Source organism: Phalangium opilio, unplaced genomic scaffold (genome assembly GCF_054372755.1).
Source record: "Phalangium opilio isolate 3A_F unplaced genomic scaffold, DU_Popi_V2 ptg000079l_1, whole genome shotgun sequence".
Taxonomy (NCBI): domain Eukaryota; kingdom Metazoa; phylum Arthropoda; class Arachnida; order Opiliones; family Phalangiidae; genus Phalangium; species Phalangium opilio.
The window spans coordinates 7720737-7745324 of NW_028324187.1; the positions used below are offsets into that span (position 1 = coordinate 7720737).

Sequence of the window (24588 nt, forward strand, 5' to 3'; positions counted from 1 at the left end):
TTTTCCAGGATTTCCAGGTTTTGTGGCAACCCTGTACCAGTGACAAACTTATGGAATAAACATATCTTATGAACTTATGGGGTTAATTAATGGGTGTACCAACGGCCAGAAAAATGATTTTAAAATGGTTGGCAGCTCTCTGATATTACTGATTTTATTTTCAAGTATAGGTCAGCCAATTGTTTATGGCATATACGAAAAGGAATATGATATAATACGATGCAGCTTTTATTGACCACCCAAAACAAAACTATTGTTGATTGTTAGTACCGATAATGAAAGTTGTTTTTGCATGCCCCTTCCGGGTATTTTTGGGAGTGCCTCCCATATTAGGGCCCGGAAATGAGGGCTTTTAGTCGCTCTAGCTTAGAAAAGAAACCTTATAAGATTTAGCGTGAAGAAAAAAACTAAATAAATTAAATTTAAATAGTTTTTAGCATAAGTTCGTAAGATATGTTCATTCCATAAGTTTGTCACTGGTAACTTAGAAACTGGAACTTGTCATGAATGAAGTGAGTGAGGTAGGTCATAGATTCAGGGTATAAAGCGACATACGCCTGGTGACTGGGCCCTGGGGCGCTGTCAAATTTGGGCTTAGTAATGCAGACTAAATACGGACTAGATGGAATTAAATCCTGCAAAATTAATTAACCACCGAGTGTAGGACTTCAATTCACGTCGCTTTTGTCGTTCTCGAACTAGTTATCTCGAGCTGTAAGTCTCTAGGCAGCATTACAAAGTATATAGGTAGTGTCATACTTATGGAAGGAACATATCACTTATAAACTTATGTTAACCTTAAAGGGAGAGTGAAAAATCCTGCAAAATTAACCACAGAGTGTAGGACTTCAATTGACGTCGCTTTTGTCGTTCTGGAACTAGTTATCTCGAGCTGTAAGTCTCTCAGTAGCATTACGAAGTATAGGTAGTGTCATACTTATGGAAGGAACATATCACTTATAAACTTATGATGTAATCGACAGATAAATAGATCACTTTATTAAAATGTAAAATAGCATCAAAATTGCTACCAATTTTAACTATTAAAAGGTGAATTTAAATAAAATTTAAAAATAAGTAACTTAATCTCGTAACGATACGACAATTAAGGTATAAAAGGCCCGAGGTTCCGATTAAAAAGAATTATCAAAACTCGTCGGCATTTTTCACTTTTTCAAATAAATTAAAAAGAAAATAAAAAAAAAACCGCATGAGTCAATGCCGGCCTGAATATTAATACCTAAAGTAAAATATTAAATATCTCGTTTAATTTTCTCAAATCTAAATTAGCCTAGTTAAAAAAGAAAAATATATGTTGTAGGCTTGTAGGTTAGCGTGAGAATTAATGTTACTAATGTTGATTTCATACATGAATTTAATTAATTATTATAGGAATTTTGAAGTAGTTTAAATTTTATTTATTTTTTTTATTGGAGGCGATTGATTTAATTATACCTGGATTGGATCTTGATTAATAGTTGTTCTAAACTTAACTTAGAGAAAAGAAAATTTCGATTCTGGAGTAGCGTTGTTTGGTGTTTTTAAAATCCCAGCATGCTTTTCAAGGGTTTCGAGTCACGAGACACACTCAGAGGTAGGAATTACGTTACGCCATCTAGTGGACGTCGCCTGTTCTAGAGCAGTTCGCTTATCTGCTGCTTTTGAGTATTAAACCAATTCATACTGTAGTTCTGAACTGAATTAGTTGGCGATCCAGGCTAAGTAATTCGAACTGCTCGAAAAGAAAATCCCTTCTCAGTTTTTAGTGTTTTGTAGCTTCAGGCATTTTTTTCCCCTCTTAACGAGTATTTCATTAAGTTAAGTATTAATTGTCGTTTGTTTATAACCGTGCCCGGTATGAACTTTTCACACGAAATATTATTTTATTAATCATTCAATATATATTTTTTCGAATTTTAGTTCAACTTAACTTCGTAGTGCAGTTAAAGTTAACGCGGATTGATATTCAAAGATAATTTTCATAGTAATTCAAGTAGTGTATACGAAATGCGAAAATTTTAAAAGAGTAATTAACCCTCCTTCATTAAAAATTTGTTAGAAAGAACGAGTTTGTTTATGACACCTTACTTCCAAAATTTCCCTCCACCCATTCAAAGGGTCAACCCTTTTTTCGTAGCTTCTAATTTAAAGTGAAGGTAATTTAAGATTAAATGGATCATATTTTCTTGAAGTGTTGTTGTGTTATTTACGCGCATTGTTCTGCGCATACCCCCATTACTCCCAAGCTTATTTCCTTAACCATAACTTCAAGAAACCATGGATTATCTAGAAAAGGTTCATATATTTCATTCTCCCTTTGCAAACATATTTTCTTTTTTTAATTGTTAATTTCTTAGCGCTCTTAGTTTAAAGTTTCTAACTTCATTAACACATTTTCCTATTTTATTTTATAATCACCTAATCGTGCTTATATCTGCGACCCTTATTACATAATATTAATCATATTTCTTTCATAAAAACACTAACGGGATATTGTTAGATTCAAATTAGTTATTAAAAAAATCGTGCGTACTATATTTTATAATAATGTTTTTATACGGGTCTTTTTTCTTACTTATTTAAATCCGGTTGGTTTAACTCGATCCAATCAATTGGAATTCCTGGGATTTAAGTAGAAACTTAAGTTCATAAGGTATGTTCACCATAAGTTTGTCATTGGTAACTTAGAAACTGCAGCTTGTCATGAAGTGAGTGAGGTTGGTCATAGATTCAGGGTAAAGCGACGTCTGGTGACTGGGGCGCTGTTAAAGGCTTAGTAATGCAAACTAAATAGGACCTAGATGGAAGTCCTGTAAAATTAACCACCGAGTGTAGCTGCTCGAGCTGTAATTCCCTAGCTACACGAAGTATAGGTAGTGTCATACTTATGGAAGGAACATATCACTTATAAACTTATGGTAGAAATTGAAGTTAATCTCAATCTAATTTAAAATGCAAGATGGCGCTAACATCACTAAACACTAGCTTCTGCTTAATATTCTTTTTAAAACTTAAAGCACCTTAGTTAAATATTTCAGCAGCTCAAGAAATGACGTCACATACAACTTTCACCCACGTGACACGTTGCCAATTGTTTAAACCGATTGATCATCTTTGGAAATTGGTATGAATGTATGACCTGCCATCCTAGAGTATCACAATGATTCTAATGAGATTTATCCTTTAAAAACACATCAAATAATTAATGAAGCCTCAGGTGAATGTCAGTAAGAATTAGATAATTAGGCTTCAAGTACTCCTCCCTTTTTTCTTACAGTAATTAGCGTTTTTTTTTTCTTTTCGAGTATTAACCATTTAACCTCACGAGTCAGATGTTGGAGTAATTTTCAACCTGTTTTTTTTTGCGTAATATCTTTTGGCGCGAGAGAAAGTGGCACTCAGTTCAATTCACCCCTTAGCGGATTCCGCGTAAAGATGAAAGGTTTGTACTTTAGTAGTTTCTATCAATGCGTAACCTACACCCAACACCACTTAGAATACAAGTTTGGGGTCACAGAGACCACCCATTCAATCCTGTAAGAAATGTTGAATCAGTTGAAATGCTGTGCCAAGAAGTGATATCTAGGGAGAAGGTATAAGATGCCTTAGTATTCGCGAGTGCCATAGTCCCAGTCCCCCTTTCAAAATACAAGGGGGTGACGTAAAAGGAGGCCGGGCTATTTCGCTGCCTCTCCTCAGTCGGAAAATAGCAAGTAATTTTCGTTATCATTCGCGTCGCGCTGACGTGAGTTTTCAAGAACCAATGAGATGCATGCTGCTTGTAATTTAGAGGCGGCGGGGATTAACTCCGGACCTACGTTTGTTTGGACTGGAGATAAAGCTAGATTATAAATGTGGGGCGAATTTATACCTTCTCCCTAATAAACTAGATATCACTTCTTGGCTGTACCGAAAGGCTTAGTGACGATTAAGCTCAGTTTTTGTTTTACTTATTTACAATGAATTGTATTTTATTTTCAACAATTTACAGGCCTAATTATGGTCAGTCGTAACCAGTTATACTCTTCAAAATTTGTACAACACGTGGATAAAGCATCGTGGGTGCGTTCAGACCGAAGAATGAATCAACGTGGTTAAATTGATCTTTCAATGGAAATACAAAATCAATGACTTGATTAGGTATGTTTTCCCTGAGGTATTTGACATCTTCGGGATCAGCAAGTTCGTCGCTTAAACTGCTAAACAAAGCCACGGGTGCTTCGACCCTTCGCACGTCGAAGGCAGGTGGTTTGTCCTATAGAAGAAGCGCAATTTAGTCCAATGCGTTTACCAATAAAGAGCACCAAAAGCAAATAGAAAAAAACAGGAAGTGAGCTTTAAAAAAAGAAAATTGCATTGCGTACTAATTGATATAGATGGCGCTAGTTTCCAAGCGATAAAGGTTTTATAAAGGTACTTACTTCACCGTAGACTTTAAAATTATATTTGCCAAAATCGTACATTTGGAATCTGTCGTCTCTCCTTATCTAAAATGAAATTTTCTAATTAAAGAAATTTCAATTCCATTTTCAAAACGTTAGTAAAACTTTACTTGTGCGAAATGAACCAAGACATATGTCGAAGTGGTAGCTAGGTATTGATCCAATATAACTGGTATTAGCGTCTGCAATTGATTAGAAATAATTTAGTTAATATCAAAATTAAGAATCAAAAGTTGTTAAATATATATTATACCACGTTGATATTCCTCGATTTTAAACTAATTAAAATCGATTGAGTTATTTGGCAATAGAAAGCGTTGACGATGCTAATTTTGCAGATCTCTACGTTAAAATCATCGTATGTTTCCAGTAATGGGAAGAATTTACCTTTGGTCCCTATCAGACCAGATAGCGGCTGTTTGTAAAAATGAGGTTGTTCACATTACTAAAGCACACTCGATTTTATGTAAAGTTACTTACAGTCAGTAAACTAAACAGCTGATATAAGTCAAACGCGGGGTTGCGTACATGCGTTGTTTTGGCAAATGGTGAAAAAGCGACTAACACGTTAACCTGAGATAATTTATAAATCAACCATGCAGGGTACTTCCTATTATTTCTATTTGTCATTGGTAATACCTTAGAATTGTATTCGGGATTTCTGGATAACAAAGCCATTGAAAGGCCACAACCCAATGAATGTCCTATTAGTGAAATTTGTTCAGTTCCAGTCTTGTCTAGGATGTAATCTATCATGCTTGGTAAATCAATCTGCGAGTACTCGTTGTAGCTGTGACGTAAAATTCATCAGGTTTCAAGAGAGTAAGGACTTTCTTTAAAATACCTGAATTCCCAAAATTTGGGGTCCTTATCCGTGTATTTGACGTGTTTTCTCGAATCAGGGGCTCCTCTTAAATTGGCAATCCATACGTCATAACCTTCCTTTGATAATATCGTTGCTAGACAATTAATTAAAAAGGGTTAATGATGTTATTCGAAATTAATCCTTAAAATTAAACTTACGCAAGTTTTGATTCCATTTGGCGTTAATAACCCAGAGTTTTCCAGACTCCATTATGCCGTGCACAAACAATACAGGTGGTGCCCCTTGTCTAGAAGATGGTATTCTTTGTACACCTAATAGATAACCATCCCTGGTAGGTATCAAATACTCCTCAACTGGGAAATCAAGTACTTTACTAATCAACTGACTCTGAAATCCAAAAGAAAGAAAAAAAGCTCACGAACTTATGATAGAGTATTATAAGGTTATGTATAAATAAAGTTGCCAGCCAGCTAGACTTACGGTATTGTATTGCGCTTGTGGCAAATTAGAATATATAGGGTTATCAGGAAATTTAATATTTGTAACTGCAATTATGAATTGCTCCAAAATATCTCGCGCTAATGTAACGGCGTTTCCAGCGGTTCCTGTTAGGATTCCGATTGGAGAGGCATCTTTGTACGGTTTAATTAGCAAATTTGTATCTTTGTAAAACTGTGATTCGTACGTGTTTCCTTTAATTACGCGGCTCAAGAAACTAATTGAAATTAACGTTAACAACAGACGTGACATGTTCGTAGTAGGAGTTGAAATAACGAATAACAAGAATGCACTGATGTTTTAGTGAATTTAAACTCGTACATTATAAATGACAATTTTATGAGAGGGAAGTAATTTTCTAACTGAACACGTGTTCTTTCAAAGCTAACGTTTTGGTTTATGACGGTATCCCTATACTGTTGTAAGGTTTTAAATGCATTTACCTTCCTAAATTTCAAGAACGCTGTTTGATTTTGACATGCTACGTTTTATTTTGACGGGAAGGCACAGCTGAAACTTAAGTAAGTATCTTTGTGTATTGATAAGTTGGAAGCTTCCATATTAATGATTTTTTTTTTCTTTTTTCCCTGCAGTTACTAAGGGTAGAGTAAACTAAATAAGGTGGGCGTGGTTTTATAGTTTGTCTGCTATGAATTAGACAGCTTTCATTTGGGAGAATGGTACGTACGTCACACGTACCCTCCCTTGTTATCATTAGTTGTTGCTTCTTTAAATTTCCCTTGCTATATCCAAAAGTATATAGATACGGGGATAGATTTAATTTTAGAAGTAGGAATGGAGAACAGAGTAATATCTGGGCGCGCGTCAAAGTCCCCCCCCTTCCACCGGACGGGGGGGGGCATGTAAGAAGAGGTGGGAGGGTCATAGCGACAGAGGTAAAAAGGAATTACGTATTTTTCGCCATCCCATCAGCAACGTCATCAAAACGTAGTTTTCGTGAGCCAATAAGATGATTTAAACTTTTCGTGTTGGAGGGAGGGTCTCTTTACTGGGCTATGAGTCGGACTGAAGTAAATACTAACCGTTCTTCATTCCTACTTCTAAAATTAAATCTATTCGTGGTAAAACTAAATCAAATAATTAAAATTAAATTCTTATTCTTTATCGTGTTGACTTTAATTCGTGGAAAAGGGTGTGTTTATAACGGTGGCTGAACAATTATCGAGACGTAGCAGCTAGCGTATATTTAGTTATATCATATACCTTAAGAATATTAATGCGTTGAAATCAGAGTAATGAAAAATGGGCGAGGGAGGGAATATAATAACTGCTCTAGCACTTTTGGTTGGGTTTGTAACTTCGTAATACGTGAGGTGCCACAAACATAGAAAGTCTTTTTAAACTACTTATTAAATAAGGTTAATCATACTCCAAAGCTAAGAATCAAATTCCATTCCCAACCAGTGCTTACTTAATAATTGTCCAAACGGCAGCGGCTATCAGTCAAAATGTATTCAAAATATTTCTTATATAATAACCCGGTCCTAGATTTATATCGTAGTTTTAATGAATAAGTTCCGAGATCTAACCAAGATTTAGTAAAACACAGAGAAAACGAAGGAAAGGAGTTAAAAGTCACAGTACCATTGACAAATAAGGTATTCTTAACCTGAAAGGTTTTGAAAAAAAAAAAAAAAATACCCCCATACGGCAAGATAGTTTTAATTAGGATGGTATGTTTTAATTCAAAAATAATTTCAGAACTTATACTTTAGTTATCTTGCCACAGCCCGTCATGGGTGGTGACGTCATAACGCTGTTGGCTTCTGGTTGGTGGAAAAAATCTGAAAGACTGTTCCAGTCTTTCGTAACAGGGCGACGTTAAGCTTACTACACATCAACGCCTTTGAAAAAGTAGGGCCGAGAAGTTGCGTTAATGGCGACATCTGGCGACGCTTTTCACGCAACGCCTTAAAACGCGCTAATGTGTAGAGAGATTTATGAAGGTATTGTTTTGAACAAGTTCAAGATGTGGTCAGACATTTAAAGTGCAATAGATTTCATATTGAAGTTTGAGTTTATAAAACTAGATTTGCTTTCAACTCCTTTTCCCATTTCTCTCTGTTACAAATTTTTAAAATGAGAACTGCTTATATAAATATTAAAATAATTTGGTCGTACCCTATAGGCGTATCCTTCACCCCCTTTGTATGTTTTCAACTGCATTGTATAAGACGAGAACTATGAAATTTATCCATCAAAATGAAATCACAGCTTAAGGTAAATGCATTATACTGAAACCGTTAATTTACTATAATTTCCAAATGCGTCATGTATAATTATTACTAAATTTAAATAGAGAAGGACTAAGAGGAGATATTAAGGGTAACAGTTTTCTGATGCTGGAAACTAAGGTATGGGGGAACTAATCCGCTTAACAGAGTATGGGGTCTACTAAATGTAATTTTAAATAATTAACTAAATTAAATTCAAATTATTATCAAATTGAAACTTGATACATATTTAAAATGCTTGCAATAGCATCTCTGTAGGAATTATACAAACCCCACCCATATTTCACAAATTCTCAATATTGAAAATGGAGTATTAATATCAATGTTTATGGTCTGAATATTTACATTTCGCCATTCAAAAAGAAAAAGTAAAAAAAAAACACGTTAAATACTTTGAATAGTAATAATAGATCGCCTCAAGGGATTAAAATAAACCGATAAATTCCAAAGCATTGCCACATGATAATTGGAAAAAATTTCAAATTAAAAACGCCCATATGATTATCTGTTTATGGCGTATGATTTGATTATCAGGTATCAAATATATATGTGTGTCTAGTTGAATAGTTAGTAGTGGACCAACAACCTCGGGGGCCCCTAGGCACTATTCATTAGAGGACACATTGCAATATGACAGCTGAAAGAGCTTAAGACTGACCAATGCCTTAATTAAGGCAAAGCATAAATACGCCTTGTTTAAAATTAAAATATACAATAAATTCCACATAAATTAAGATATTAGTTTTAAATATTAAATAAAGCCCAACGCCCTGCAATAATATTATTATTTCTTAACACTTATCCAACATGAAACGAGCATGACCCCGAACACCAAAGTTTACTTAACTTTCACACACGAGCTTAATTTATTATTCGTTATAAATTAATAATAACGTTCCATTATTTAATTTAACTTCGTGGGTTAGGTCACTCAAATTATCTTGAGTTATACTCAACATGTGGTTCTTGATATTCAAGACAAAGTGAGACGAAGGTAACAGCGGGGACCCAACTTGGCAACACCCTAAGTTATTAAGTAATCGTACCCTCTCGATGATCTATCAACATCTTTTGGTTTTTTCGACAAGCCATATAATTCGCTTTTGTTCCTGATATAATGCGATTTTCGCTAAATTTAGTTGAGTAAATAAATTACTATGTAACTGACGTTTTAATAGACATATCTGCAGTGGTAAGGGACGGCCATTTTAGGTAATAATTGAAATAACAGAAGCATCTCTAGATGGTGCCAATGAGAGGATTGAATCCCCTCATCTCTCCGCATTTAGAAAACAATGGTTCTATCTGTTGGGTTTTTATTGTTTAACTCTTAAGCGTAATGTATGAATTGAAGAATGGTCAAACACCAAGGTAGTCCTGTTATTAGTTTTATTTATCAACAATAAGATTTTAGTAAACTTAGTAGAGAATAAGAAATGTAAACTTCACAAATAAGCCAACATTACTGTATTTTATTTCACAGATCTATTCTTCTGAATTTTGAGCTCACCTGTCCATGGGTAAAAACGTTTATTTAAAATATAAATTGAGCAACTTTTTTTCTTTTCTTTGAAAGATTAAAATGTATAACTAGAAAATTTATAACGGGGCGCGAGAAACTAGAGAAAAAGTTATATAGAGTTTGCTCTAATTTGCTTTGGTGGTGGTAGTAGTGGTGCAGTGGCGGTGATTTTGTTACGAATGTCGTCATAACACGCGCCTAAATAGCAACCACGCCCGCTCTAAGACACCCGCTGTATTAAGACCCCAAACAAGATGGATAAGTATTGAATAAAAATGTATCCCAAACCCAACCAAAAGTAAACAATAGAGCTATCTCAGAAGTCTTAGTGTGACGTCACTCATACTATTTGCCCATAGATCCAACGTGGTACCAAACATGGCCGCCCACTGACAAAGCTAAGCCTGTGACGTTTTACCTAGGCACTGACGTCACAACTGAGATAACCTACATCAAGCAGACGACACTGTGCCCCTCTCCCTTTTGAGACGGTGTAATTAAACCGTAAGTTCATAAGATATGTTCATTCCATAAGTTTATAAATTCTGGTTACAAAGTGGAGCTTGTCATGAAGTGAGTGACGTAGGTCATAGATTCGAGGTAAAGCGACATACGCCTGGTGCGTGAGGCGCTGCTGTCAAAGGCTTAGTAATGCAGATTAAATAGGACCTAGATGGAACTTGGTCCTGCATGCAAAATTAAGCACAGAGTGTAGGACTTCAATTCACGTCGCTTCCGTCGTTCTGGAACTAGTTATCTCGAGCTGTAACTCTCTCAGTAGCATTACGAATTAAGTATAGGTAGTGTAGTATAGGTACTTATGGAAGGAACAAACCACTTATAAACTTATGATAAAACTATATAAGTAAATAGTTTCACCGATTCTGATTAACAAACGGAACTAAAATCATTTTTAAAAAAACCCCTCAAACTTTTAACGAAATTTATCTCTCCTCTTATGAATACCAAAAAAGAAAAATTATTTAAAAAAATAAAATAAGAAATAGCTAATACAAGAGGGCTTTCGCTTTTTTAGGCTAATATGCCTGGGCTTTCTTTAAAGGAATTAAGTCAAACTATAATTCGGCACATGGGCGTAGCATGCCAACGTATTAAGCTGTAAGAAAATACTAGAAAACGCGTATAACAAATCAATAGTACCGGCGACTGTTGATTATTGAACACTTTTCAGTTCAAAGTTATTTAGAACTAATATGACGGAATAAGAATTATATTTTCTTTCATTAATAGATAGTAATCTAGAAAGGTAATCTTATATCTTCCAGATCTCAAGTAACGCATTTTTTTAAATTTTATCTTTTAAGCTTAAGCTTAAGGTACCTGAGTTTTGTCTTTAAAATAACCCTCCTCTTTACGGAAGAAATTATATACCATTCGTGATAATGGTTAAACTGATTATAGTTCTGGAATTTTCTACCTACTGTTATATAAAGTACACATGCAATCTATATGTTTTTATTTGTTTATTCTTTACTGTATCGAAAGCTAACCTGCAAAATTGAAACCGACTATGTTTTTGTTTGGAATTTTGCCATAGTTATAGCCACCAAAAATATAGGTCCGCCGCCATTTTGCAAGATGGCTGTCAAAGTAATTTTCGTATTAAACTGTTTTTCTATCACATTTAAAACATAAGAACACGCAAAATTTGAGAAAAATTGGTTTGAAATTTGCACAAGTTACTGTCTCAAGATATTAACGTTACTTTTCTAATCCGCCATTTTTCAAGATGGAGGCCAAATTACTCCAAAAATTAAACACTTATTCTATCAAATCTAAGACACGTGTAAGCAAAATTTCATTAGAATCGGTTCAAATTTGTTGAAGTTATAGAGAACTTCAACAATTAAGATTAAGTTTAAGGCAGCCATTTTTCAAATATGACTTCCAGCTTAAGTATAAACTCTTCTTTCTATAACATCTACATGTTCATTCGTATTTCTTTAAAGAAAATTTCTAGAATTAATCTACTTTTAAAGTTCAATTAAGTTTAGGTGGGGAAAGTGAATCCGAAACTCTAACGTTACATTCATTTTCATTTGAAACCTTTCTTTTTTTTTAGTTTCTCTTTTGGTCCACCAACACTTAAATTATTTTGGAAGCTAGGGATAGAATTAAATGGGCCGGAAAATGAGCTAGACGAATTTGATCTTCAGGAAGGGAAAATTTTATGAATCACCTTCTAATGTAAATTTCCCGAAATACCTTTCGTAAATAAATAATTTCAGAGATATCGCCCGAGAAACCCAAAGCACGGATGTAATTTGAACAACAATAATTCAAGTCACGTATAGGTAAATTCATTATTTATACTTTTGAAATTGTCAACTGTCAATTTTGACTTGCTTAGAATAATTTTTTGGTAAGATAATTTGCATAATTTGAATTCCATAATTAATAATGGAAGTTTCTACATGAATAATTTTATGCCATGTGAATTTCAAATTTAGTAGACCCTTTTTGGGAGATGATACTACGTCCCCCTTGCTCTATTGATTTACTGAACTGAACTGAACTAAAGTGAACAAACATCCACCCACTTTAAACCATAATCACCAGATCTAACCTGTTGAGAATGGCGCCAAGATCTTTCTCGTGTAACACTGCGATCTTACTAAATATTTCGTAACTAACGTTCTATTGATTTACTGAACTGAATTGAACTGAACAAACCATAATCACCAGTTCTAACCTATGGAGAATGTCGCCAAGAAGGCCCAAGATCTTTCTCATGCAATCTTGCTAAATATTTCGTAACTAACGTTCTATTGATTTACTGAACTAAATTGAACTAAACTGAACTGAACAAACCATAATCACCAGTTCTAACCTATGGAGAAAGGCGCCAAGAAGGCCCAAGATCTTTCTCATGCAATCTTACCAAATATTTCGTAAGTAACGTTAATGTTGATTACCATAACAACGACAACCACCACAAACCCATCCGTTTAAAAACATCAAATCCATTTTAAATAATTACAGTGTTTCAAGAAATGTTTATTGAGTTTAGCCCATAAACCCTATTTGGTTTCCGTGAGTGCAAATCCTAAAGAAAAGAACAATTTTTGTCTCGATTTCACAAAAGTTAAGAGTTCACTTAAAGGGGGCCAGCAGTTCTTTTTTAAATGTATCTATGACTTTAAATAATAGAAAAACCCAGTTAGAAAGAAAGAAAAAATGCTTAGACGTAAACATAATTCATGCAGACTTTTTTTTAAAAATCTTTAAACAAAGTTAAAAGCTTTTTTCTTTGTTGCTTCGTCCCCCGATGTTTAAAATCTTATATTGATTTGATCTTTGCAAGTCAAAGCATTTTTCATTGTGTACTTCAGACAATTTCACGAAGGAAATTGGGAATTTTGACTTTTATCCAAGGGAGCTAAGTAACTTAACGGTTTAATGTCGTGATACGCAGATTTTAAAGGAGAAGTCTTATGAAACCTTTTTTATTTGTAGTCAGTTTCAAAATCAACTTGGTTTCAACAAGGATGGTGGGGGGGATGAGAAATCTGAGCGAAATAAGCATGCGCGATAACTGTGGAACGGCTTAGGTTGGGTGGGACGCCATAAATGGGGGAGGAATAGTCGGACTCATAACTCATTGGTCAAGAAGGGGCTACAGACCTACCAATTACAATTGAGTCCGACTAGTCCTCCACCATTTTTGGCGTCCCACCCAACCTGAGTCGTTCCACAGTTAGCGCGCATGCCTATTTATCTCAGATTTCGCACCCTCCCCCATCATCCTTGGTACCTCTAACGCTAGCAAGGGTTTTTTAAACATTTCTGCCCGCCATTTTTCAAGATGGCCGCGGATTGGATATAACTTTCAAGCTCGTCCTATCTAAAGTATTTGGATACTGCGACCCATCTTTTAAGAATGCCCTTTTAGACCACCATTTTGACCCAAAAATTCCTTCTTAAATACCTAAAACATTATTTTCATGAAACTAGTCCTTTATAACACGCCTTGATAATCAGTTTCAGTCTCAGTTTAAAGCGTGCAACCCCTACTTTGAAAAATGTTTCTTCAGAAACAAAATAGTTTTAACCACAAGATTACACGTGTCAAGGTTTTCATTCAAAAAAACGAGAAATAGTTTTAAAAAGTTATAAAAACCACTATTGGGTGCTATTAGTGTAGAAGTGGTCCAAATATTAACCATTTCTTTTGTCTTAAATTTCAAGCTGAAGGGGGATAATAGGTTTTAAACGCCTTTGCAGCCCCAGCTCTCTGTTAAAGTTCGAGAATCGTGAAAACGTAAAAGGTGAAACGAAACGAAATGAAATGAAATGAAACTTAAAAGGGGCAAAATTTGGGGAAAATTAAATGGCGTAACAAGGTAATGGGGCGTTGAATTTAACTCCATGACACTCTTAATACCTTCAAGAATGATAGTGGCTACCCCCACGCGTAGGGGTTTCCTCAAATACGTTCCTTCCTGCCAGCTAAAACGCAGTAAATTAATTTTATTAATATTTTGATGAATTACATCGAATTTTGCTATTAATACTGGAAAGTGTGTTAGAATTTGTCCCGTCTCTCTGTCCGCTTTGACTTCATTGCAATTAAGGTTTTAACTTGCCCTCTGTTATGAGTTTGTCAAGTTTCAAGTACTGATTTGAACTGAATTGAACTGCAAGTCTTTCACTTTCGAATCCTCTTCGTTTCACACCTGAAACACTGCAGATGGAAAAGCAACTTTGGCATAATTCATAAGAGTATTGTAACTTACCGCTCTGCGAATTTGTCAAGTTACAAGTACGGATTTGAACTGAACTGCTCTTCGCTTCACACTGGCAACACTTCACTGGAATGACAAAACACAAACTTAGTATTGATACTTGGGCAGCCTGCAATAAATAGCAAAATAAAACCAATTAACTGCAGAAATTCGAAAATTGAATTTACGACATATTTGCAGTAAAACGTTCTTCGCAAACTTTGAAACTTGTCAATCCGGATAATTACAGCGCTTTTAGGTTAAGTAAAAAGAATAGCGTGAAATGCATGTGTGTGTGTGAGAGAGAGAGAAAGACATAGATATGTAACACACACGTGTTATTCCCCCTTAACCCCTCCTACCCTCCCCCCACCCTGGGGGTATTAAACTGCATTAATTTCAACGTTAAATGAGTCAAGCACGAATTGTAAAGTAAGTAATGAAACCGCGCCGCGTTGAAGTACGTTCTTTTCATAATTTAAACTAATGCTAAATAAAATTTTCATTGTTAAGATAATAATAATAATAATAATAATAATAATAATAATATTGGGCTTTATTCATCGGATATTCCCGTTCAGAAATTTTCTGGTTTACGAGGGAGTCCGCCTTTTAAATTACATAATGTACAATAGCTATTTTTGTTTCAAATAAATTTTCATTTGCTTTACAAAACATGGTTTAGATTCAATTTGTTTTATACCCACTGGTAAATTGTTCCATAGTGTTACGCCTCTAGTCTTTATTTGTTTTTGATTAAATTTATTAGAGGTATTCATCATGTATAAATTATATGAGCTGCCTCTAGTTTGATAGTTTTTAGGTCCATTTAGAGCGTAATCAAAGATATTTAATATATAATCAGGAGTATTTCCCTTTATAATATTAAAAATAAGTGTTGCAAGATGCAACTCATATCTGCATGCCACGTCCAACCAATTCAACTCAGACCTAGCGACAGTTGCGGATGAGCGTCGCCCTCTATGTAAGATTCGCCTCGCACAACTGTTTTGGAGGACTTGCAGTTGATTCATATATGACTTATTTCCATCAGCGTAGAAAATATTCATGTAGTCAAATAGGGGTTGAATTAGCGCACTATATAAGTTGCATGACGCTTTCTTTTCTAGAGCATTAAATAGGGGTTGTAATAGCCAGATTCTTTTTTTTATTTTTTTACATGTGTAATCGATATGGGTTTTCCATGAAAAATCTTCGTCAATATACAATCCTAAATATTTAACCAGGGGGACTCTAATGATTCCTGTTTTGCCTAAAACTGAAATATCGCGGACTTCGAGTGCATGTTTGCGAGTTGGAGAAAAAATCATAAAGTTTGTTTTCGAAATATTGGTCGCTAAACCAATTTTAAATAATCCGTTACGAAGGGCTAGGAAATCCGTTTCTAGTTTGGAAATTAAGGCGGTTATATTACAATCTGAGGCAAGTAAAGTCTCGTCATCGGCATACTCCGACAAAAGAGATTCACCAACCGCCCGATGATTGTCTTTAGTATACAAATTAAATAGCAAGGGGCCCAGAATGCTTCCTTGAGGAACTCCCGCCTTAATTTGGCTTAAAGGGGAGCTACATTCGTTAAGGCAGACTTGTTGGCTACGATTACATAAATATGAGGAGAGCCAGTCCGTGATGGTCTGGTCCATGTTGCAACCTTCCACGATTTTAATTAGTATCGCGTGGTTTACACAATCGAAGGCCTTGCTAAGATCTATAAATACTACGGATTAAGAACAATTTTGGAATTGTACGTTCGCCCGCCTGAAGCAGTGTTACGTCCACACGGGATTAAATTCAAAGTAATTTATAAGGCTTAAGCTAGTTAGTTGCGACTATAATGAGATGCCTAATTATGAACTTGACAACACAATCGTATTTATGTATTATAAAAAACCAGACCCTTATTTCAAATTTAAGTTCATAAGGTATGCTTCAATCAAACTTTCATTGTTAGAATGGGCTTCAACGTTACCAGTTCAAGTTACCAAATTTGGATGGTCCGTATTACTATTACTTCAGGCCATATCTTAATTAATTAATACGTCTTTGTTAGCCATGCACATGCCCATCAATGTTCATTCTGTCTTACGAAAACCAGGTGACTAAACAACATACCTCTGACTTCTGTACAGGGTCTATCATTACCAATGAACCATTAGGTATACTTCAAATAAACTAATTACTAATTCTAAAGCGTAGTACGGGGGGTTAAAGGTCATACTATACTCGCCCGGTGCAAAGTTCAACGCCAAAAACGCGGCCAAAAATTAAGTTTTCAACATACAAAATAGAAAAAAAGGAATTGTATAATAAGAGTAACACCCCGCAGGGAAAGTTATATCGAAAGTGTTAATACATATATTCAACTGGTCTAGAAATGATTTAGAAGGACCACCCAAAATTCAAATCACGTACGTGAAAAAATAACGCCGGGACAAGTGGAAATACATATAGCTAGTTCAAACAAAATATTTTTAATAATAAATATGTTACTGCAAACACTTGCATTGTCTACCGAGTTGAACAATCGTATCGTGGAGCAAAAATAAGAATTTTAAATCGGAATACCGAAAAAAATCTAGCAAACTATAACGAGGGGCCAATCACTCAGACCGTAAGTTTATAAGTGATATGTTCCTTCCATAAGTATGATACTACCTATACTTCGTAATGCAAGAGGTTTACTGAGAGCTAGTTCGAGAACGACAAGCGACGTGAATTGAAGTCCTACACTCGGTAGTTAATTTTGCAGGACTTCCATGATCCATCTAGGCGCTATTTAGTCTGTACTAAGCCTTTGACAACGCCCTAGTCACCAGGCGTCGCTTTACCTCGAATCTATGACCTACGTCACTTCATGACAAGCTCCAGTTTCTAAGTTACCAGTGACAAACATATCTTATGAACTTATGATATAGTTTAGTGCGACACCTGCTGGCTGATAAATAAAATTAGCTTTCCTATTGACTATTAGCAGAAGTGGTATGATACTAGAAGTATTGAGCTAACCAAATTCTTCACTCGGCATTTGTGAAAAGACTTGATAAAACACTAACGGTTGGCCCTCTAGTGGCGGTTTCAGAATTTTTCCCTCCAAAAGGTGAGACGCTCGCGGTGGTAGACGGCCGAACTAGATTCAAGGAGCCGGGTCCGTGTTCTGCGGCTTTAGGTTGAGGGGAAGGGGGTAGGAAATGTTTTTGGAACTCGACCAATTTTTCTCTCTCCAGTTTTAGCGCGTGGGAAGCGGCATAAAATCCTCAAATTTGTTCACTAGTGCCAGGATCTATTACCAATGCTAGAGCCCTTCACTTCTAGTCTCATACCACTTCTGCTATTAGTAATATTACGCGAGATTTAACCCCCAAATACACCACGAGGGGGCAGTATATATTATCCGTTATGTGTGGTTAGCCCCTCAAACTATTTGGAACACCCACGTTTTGATCTGATTTCATTTACCAGCCCACGTGTGGCGTTTTTTTGAAAGTTTTGACGTAAATTTTCTTATCTAACAATGTTAGGAAGTGTAGTTTTGTGTGTGTCCCACCTTGTAAAGGAAATAGAATCCGAGATCATTAACACGTACTTTATAAATACACCTAACAGCAGCTAGGGTGTTATTAAAGATTAATTTCCGATTGCAGAAACGTTGTTGTGCCGTTTGTTTATTTAATTATGGGGAAAACGTAAAGTATAGACGACAAAGACCTCGAACAAATTTGATAGTTAAGAAAACTGGTATCAAGAACAAATAATAACAGTTTAGGGTGTCCCTTGTGGCCCATAGAACCATCTGTACCTTTATCATTAAGAGGCAACATGACTCACACCCTGTTATCTATATTTGCTTTTGATAACATCCACATTGTCATAACAGTTAAGTGTGTCCCTTGTGACCCATAGAACCATCTGTACCTTTATCATTAAGAGGCAACATGACTCACACCCTGTTATCTATATTTGCTTTTGATAACATCCACATTGTCATAACAGTTAAGTGTGTCCCTTGTGGCCCATAGAACCAACTGTACCTTGGTTGGTGACTAAGAGGCAATATCTGACTCACACTCTGTTATCTATATTTGCATTTGATAACATACACATTGTCATAAATAATTAAACCCTCCAAAAACTTATTATTTGTAGATCGGACATGTAATGTAATAAAGCTATTCTACATTTCGATATCGTAAGGATAATATTTCAAAATTATCTCGGAAACACGAAAGGGAAACTTGTAAGTATAGAAAAATAAATATTTTGACCGCATTCTTTATTTATTAAGTTCTGCGTATTTTTATTTTGTTTTGTTTGGTTGGGGTTTTGTTGCTTTTAAAAATAAAAATAAAGTTCATTATATACGAAGGGAAAGTAGAAGAATATTACAATAAATAATTCGAAATAATCTATTCTCTTTTTAAGTTTTGAAATTTTTTTTTGACCACCTATTTGAGGCCTCTGCTTTTCTTAATGAGAGGCGGAAGAAATGAAAGAACGTAGGCTATTCTGTTTCTGTCTTTGGGTATTTTTCTATTTTGCTAATCGGTTGTTGGTGACATTATGTTGGAAACTCCCTTACTTATTTCAGCCTTTGAGGTTTTCAATTTTAAAGATCTATTAACGCTAAGGGCTAGGGTGAGGCTGCGGCCCCTTTTTCTCGCCTACTCTAAAAACATCAAATATCGATAGTTTGCAATATCACAAATTAGAATTATTAAGAATTAGATCTATTTCTTAAACTACGTGTTAATTAGAGAATTTATGAAATTAACCCAAAAAACGTAACGTGTAGATCAAAGTTTAGACGTTAGGTACTTTAAATTCGTTTGCTATAATTTGTAGGTGTTAATTAAGTCTACTCTTTTAAAAATAATAATAACCAATTTGAAAAATGGTAGGTTTAACGTTAAGCCTTATTTGAAAAACAAAAGATGGTAGGTGTTAAGCCTTATTTGAAAAAAGAATGGTAGTTGTTAAGCCTTATTTGAAAAAAAGAATGGTAGTTGTTAAGCCTTATTTGAAAAAGAATGGTAGTTGTTAAGCCTTATTTGAAAAAGAATGGTAGTTGTTAAGCCTTATTTGAAAAAGAATGGTAGTTGTTAAGCCTTATTTGAAAAAGAATGGTAGTTGTTAAGCCTTATTTGAAAAAGAATGGTAGTTGTTAACCCTAATTTGTAAAAATGTACATTATGTTAGGCGTGAAGCCTATTTTTTTACTATTGCCTGTAAATCCTGTAAACATCCCTACACAACAGCAACACTTTGAGGAGAAGTCTAGAGATTGATCGTATGGTACAGGGCCAAAGTTTCCACTCTGTACTATTTTTTGTTTTAGGTTGCATTTAATTTCTACTTTTAAATTTTGTAAAGACATGGTTGAAAAATCCTTCACTTATTTATTTCGTTCCCCTCTAGAGGAGAAACGAGTTACCGGCGGCGTGTTCTCAATTCTAATTTGCATTTGAGTGCAAGGACGTTTCATTTTGGAATCTTCTTCGTTCTCCTGGTTTAATTGACTGACGTAGATGCCACGGGTATTCTTTCCTAAATACATTAATTTCTAGGTGGGCTAAATTTCATCCCTCCCCCCCCTCTTTTTATCATCCTCTTTCTTTAACTATCTAGTATGACGAATTGACATTCATTTACCCATTTACAAATGATTCTTCGCTAAAAACGAAAAAACCAAACTGCAAAGTGTAATCGGATCTACCTGAACTAATTGTTTTATTTGATTAATTTTAATTGCGTTAAAATTAATATTTCTCGAGGGTTAATGATAGTGATATTTATCTAATGGTAATCTAGAAGGATAAGTATTTACTCATTACTCTAAATAAACAGTAATTACTGTTTATTTTGCCTCGTGAAATGTTTTGCACTTTGTTTTCGCCGTCGCGGCTAATCGCTATATCAATCACCTCGAGCTTCAAAAATGAAGTCAAAATTTAAGCTAAAATGTTAATTAACTTTAGGGAAAATTCGAGAAGATTAGTTTAAAGAGGACATTTTGGTCTATTAGATTTGCGTGGCGTAAGGAGCCATCTTATTTACAACCGGAGATTTGACAAAAGGAATTTAAATATTATGGAAATATGTGGTTTTCAGTTGAGTTTTTGGATTTTTTTAAAAAGCGTTTTCGGGAGAATGCTTTGCAATTAGGGAAAATTCGAGAACACTAGTTTAAAGAGGACCTTTTGGTCTATTAGATTTGCGTGGCGTAAGGAGCCATCTTAATTACAACCGGAGATTTGACAAAAGGAATTTGTATATTATGGAAATATGTGGTTTTCAGTTGAATTTTTTGATTTTTTTAAAGCGTTTTCGGGAGAATGCTTTGCAATTAGGGAAAATTCGAGAACACTAGTTTAAAGAGGACCTTTTGGTCTATTAGATTTGCGTGGCGTAAGGAGCCATCTTATTTACAACCGGAGATTTGACAAAAGGAATTTGAATATTATGGAAATATGTGGTTTTCTGTTTAATTTTTTGATTTTTTAAAAAGCGTTTTCGGGAGAATGCTTTGCAATTAGGGAAAATTCGAGAACACTAGTTTAAAGAGGACCTTTTGGTCTATTAGATTTGCGTGGCGTAAGGAGCCATCTTAATTACAACCGGAGATTTGACAAAAGGAATTTGTATATTATGGAAATATGTGGTTTTCAGTTGAATTTTTTGATTTTTTTAAAGCGTTTTCGGGAGAATGCTTTGCAATTAGGGAAAATTCGAGAACACTAGTTTAAAGAGGACCTTTTGGTCTATTAGATTTGCGTGGCGTAAGGAGCCATCTTATTTACAACCGGAGATTTGACAAAAGGAATTTGAATATTATGGAAATATGTGGTTTTCTGTTTAATTTTTTGATTTTTTAAAAAGCGTTTTCGGGAGAATGCTTTGCAATTAGGGAAAATTCGAGAACACTAGTTTAAAGAGGACCTTTTGGTCTATTAGATTTGCGTGGCGTAAGGAGCCATCTTGTTTACAATCGGAGATTTGACAAAAGGAATTTGTCACTCGGAGAGGTAAAAAAGTAGGCTTAACTTGATTTTGAAATAAGCGTGACAGCTCTTTTCAAAAGTAGATTATAGAGTTCTAGCATGAGTGAATCATATACTAGCTCTTAGGGAGGTAGTATATGATTCACTCATGGTTCTAGTGAAGAATGTAGATTTTTCTTGTCCAATTTAAAATAATTAATTTTTATCTATCTGATTTTTGGAATCAATTATTCTCTTATTTGCTCGTTTATTGTTTAATTTGTTACCTTATTGTTTTATCTGTTTGTTTTATTGTGGTTTATGTTGTTCTATGCTGTTCTATTGCGTTTTATGCTGTTTTATTGTGTTTTTATGCTGTTTTATTCTGTTTTAAGCTGTTTTATTATATGTTTTCGCTGTTTTATTGTGTTTCTATATTGTTTAAAGTGTGTTTATGCTGTTTAATGTGTGTCTATGATGTTTTATTGTGTTTTATACTGTTTTATGCTGTTCTATGCTGTTTTATCGTGTTTTATTGTAGTTTTTGTGGGTTTTATTGTAGTTTTTGTGGGTTTTATTGTAGTTTCTGTGCGTTTTATTGTAGTTTTTGTGCGTTTTATTGTAGTTTCTGTGTGTTTTATTGTAGTTTCTGTGCGTTTTATTGCAGTTTCTGTGTGTTTTATTGTATTTTTGTGTGTTTTATTGTAGTTTCTGTGTGTTTTATTGTAGTTTCTGTGCGTTTTATTGTAGTGTTTGTGTTTTATTGTAGTTTCTGTGCGTTTTATTATAGTGTCTGTGCGTTTTATTGTAGTTTCTGTGCGTTTTATTGTAGTTTTTGTGTTTTATTGTAGTTTCTGTGCGTTTTATTGTAGTTTTTGTGTTTTATTGTAGTTTCTGTGCGTTTTATTGTAGTTTCTGTGCGTTTTATTGTAGTTTTTGTGTTTTATTGTAGTTTCTGTGCGTTTTATTGTAGTTTTTGTGTTTTATTGTAGTTTCTGTGCGTTTTATTGTAGTTTTTGTGTTTTATTGTAGTTTCTGTGCGTTTTATTGTAGTTTCTGTGCGTTTTATTGTAGTTTCTGTGCTAACTAAAGCATTCCAAGTATTAATTCTAATGTTTATGTCTATAATGAGTTAAAATGAACTTTTCTAATTTCAAAGAAAAATACGAGCATCTGCCGCATTGTGAGCCTATTCACGTCTTCTTCCCAGTGCCAAGCAGAGGTGACGGGATCGACGCCATTCAGTGATAAAAGAGGGCTTCTCAGATCACACGCCGCGAGAAAGTTTCAACGAAGTTTACTTTTTGTTTTTATATCTATATACTTTTGATTATACCTTATAAATGTACCATAGAATAAATAAATTGTTCGTCGATTTAATGAATCTTAATTTTTATTCCTTTTCTTGTCAATTAAGTTACAACAGGCATATATAGGATTTTAAAATGCATTAATTAGATTATATAGGATTGGGAATATGGGTTAATTAGAGGTTCCCAGTAATCACTTTAGCACTGTTAAAGGCAGCGCGTCGAGGGGCTATTCACTAATGAAAATTTTCTTTTATTGGTGATTTTTATTCACGCTTTTAAAAAGGATAGGGATTCATTGGTGATTTAAAATGGATGGGGATTAATGGTTGCGTCTGGATTACGAGTAATTATCGAGGGGCTACTCGCTAAAAACTCGTTAGCGATTTCAAACGGGATTGGGATTGTGGGTAACTTAGGGGCTACGGGTTGTTATTATTTTACTAGTTATGAACGGATTATTAAGCATTCACACATTTGCCGCTTGGGGCGCTGTATACGTAGTTACGTATTTACTGACATCTAAAACATGATAAAATTCTGCCAGACATTCGTGTAAGCAATAGATAGTTCATAAATTGCCGCTAGGGGGCGCTATATTCGTAGTTACGTATTTACTGACATCTAAAACATGATAAAATTCTGACAGACATTCGTGTAAGCAATAGATAGTTCATAAATTGCCGCTAGGGGCGCTGTGTACGTAGTTACGTATTTACTGACATCTAAAACATCATAAAATTCTGCTAGACATTCGTGTAAGCAATAGATAGTTCATAAATTGCCGCTAGGGGCGCTGTATACGTAGTTACGTATTTACTGACATCTAATACATGAAGAAATTTGCCGCTAGGGGCGCTGTCTATAATATTATATAGGCCTAACGGTGTGTTCTCTAATTTGAATTAGCGCCCACGTCACACTTCGAAGCGCCCCCAACGATGGAATTTACTATAAAACTCGGACTCCACTTGTCCATGTTTCTTTTCTCTCTGCGCCGGCGACCAGTCAACATCGTTCCTTGATCAGCTCCTCGTAATCCTGACTTTCGAAGGCAGTATTGGATGGAAAGCCACGTTTTACGCCGATGGTGGGACGTGACTCTAATGTCCATTAGAACGTTGAAATCAACGCGAAAGGTTAAGCCTAATACGGTATGTGTGAAAGTCTTTCAATAATCCAAAGCCATCCAACTAGCAATTTATTATTTTATTTAATCCTAGAGTTTAGATTATTTAGGTAGAGTTAATTGTTAGTTAATTATGTTTATTTATTGAAAATTAACTACAATATGAAGAAATTTCCAGACACGAGGTCAGTTAGACAAGGCTTAATTTAGAACATCTTAAATGAAGTACTTGGGCTCATATTAGGGGAAATTAAATTCCTTATCTATTTTAAATAATAAACCTCGACTGTTTGCAAATTAGGTCTCATTTAACGGCGCGAAACTATATTATCTAAAATGAGTAACGTATGGTTTAACGGGGCCAGATTAGGTTGCACTAGGCTAGGCTAAACCTTTTATAAAAATTTATACGGGCCTGGCACTAATCTCTAAGTTTTTACTTTACGCCGTCGTTTTAATTTAAATTTACTAGGGCATTTTAGAATTATTACGCGTAAATTATAGATTTGAGACTCTAAAATTTCATTCGTAGCAGTATTTAATTATTTTAGATAATGAACTACGGTCTATTTAATAAATTAAATGGTTCAAATTAATTAGGATTAACTGTTAATAAGTTATCATTAATTATGGAGATTAAGTCAATTTAATAATTTTAAAATGAGCCACGAACGCGAAGTTAAGGCTTGAGATTTTTAATTTATATTTACGGGAATATTTTACGTAGTTTTTTTTTAATTTTAATCTATGGTATTGTTTTCGTGAGTTATTATTTTTTGGGACCTTGAGTAGCCGTTTAATTCTGATATGGAAATTGCTTAATATTTAGTGGAATTTTTACATTATATTTATGGGAATATTTACTT

General features: G+C 34.6%; 2 protein-coding genes and 1 long non-coding RNA gene across 5 annotated transcripts; 1 reads left to right on the forward strand and 2 right to left on the reverse strand.

Annotated features, from left to right (window-relative positions):
• Positions 1 to 3997: 3997 nt before the first annotated feature.
• LOC149654636 (lipase 3-like) lies at positions 3998 to 5007 on the reverse strand. The gene is made up of 4 exons (XM_089846250.1): positions 4923 to 5007; positions 4696 to 4857; positions 4422 to 4624; positions 3998 to 4255 (listed from the first exon to the last, which is right to left on the reverse strand). The coding sequence occupies exons 3-4, from the start codon at positions 4461 to 4463 to the stop codon at positions 4004 to 4006; spliced, it is 294 nt and encodes a 97-aa protein (XP_089702376.1). The 5' UTR covers positions 4464 to 4624; positions 4696 to 4857; positions 4923 to 5007; the 3' UTR covers positions 3998 to 4003.
• LOC149654637 (gastric triacylglycerol lipase-like) lies at positions 4538 to 6018 on the reverse strand. Its single transcript, XM_089845284.1, has 8 exons — positions 6012 to 6018; positions 5749 to 5960; positions 5466 to 5655; positions 5287 to 5401; positions 5082 to 5232; positions 4923 to 5015; positions 4696 to 4857; positions 4538 to 4624 (listed from the first exon to the last, which is right to left on the reverse strand). The coding sequence occupies exons 1-8, from the start codon at positions 6016 to 6018 to the stop codon at positions 4538 to 4540; spliced, it is 1017 nt and encodes a 338-aa protein (XP_089701410.1).
• A 6038-nt stretch (positions 6019 to 12056) lies between these two features.
• Positions 12057 to 22663, forward strand: LOC149654638 (uncharacterized). Of its 3 annotated transcripts, none has more exons than XR_016370699.1 (4): positions 12057 to 12455; positions 18453 to 18543; positions 19722 to 19870; positions 22443 to 22663. It is a non-coding gene; the product is annotated as an uncharacterized LOC149654638 (long non-coding RNA). The 3 variants fall into 3 exon arrangements; XR_016370701.1 differs by having other exon boundaries at positions 19722 to 19840; positions 19932 to 22663; XR_016370700.1 differs by having other exon boundaries at positions 19722 to 19840.
• The last annotated feature ends 1925 nt before the right edge of the window (positions 22664 to 24588 follow it).

What these genes read in the sequence shown, in the direction of transcription:
- LOC149654637 (XM_089845284.1), bottom strand. An exon ending in CAAATGGAATCAAAACTTGC is followed by an intron (nt 5,402 to 5,465) that starts GTAAGTTTAATT and finishes TTAATTGTCTAG; the next exon opens with CAACGATATTATCAAAGGAA. An exon ending in AATCGAGGAATATCAACGTG is followed by an intron (nt 4,625 to 4,695) that starts GTATAATATATA and finishes AATCAATTGCAG; the next exon opens with ACGCTAATACCAGTTATATT.
- LOC149654636 (XM_089846250.1), bottom strand. Translation starts at nt 4,463, where the DNA reads ATGTACGATTTTGGCAAATATAATTTTAAAGTCTACGGTGAA. An exon ending in ATTTTAAAGTCTACGGTGAA is followed by an intron (nt 4,256 to 4,421) that starts GTAAGTACCTTT and finishes CTTCTTCTATAG; the next exon opens with GACAAACCACCTGCCTTCGA.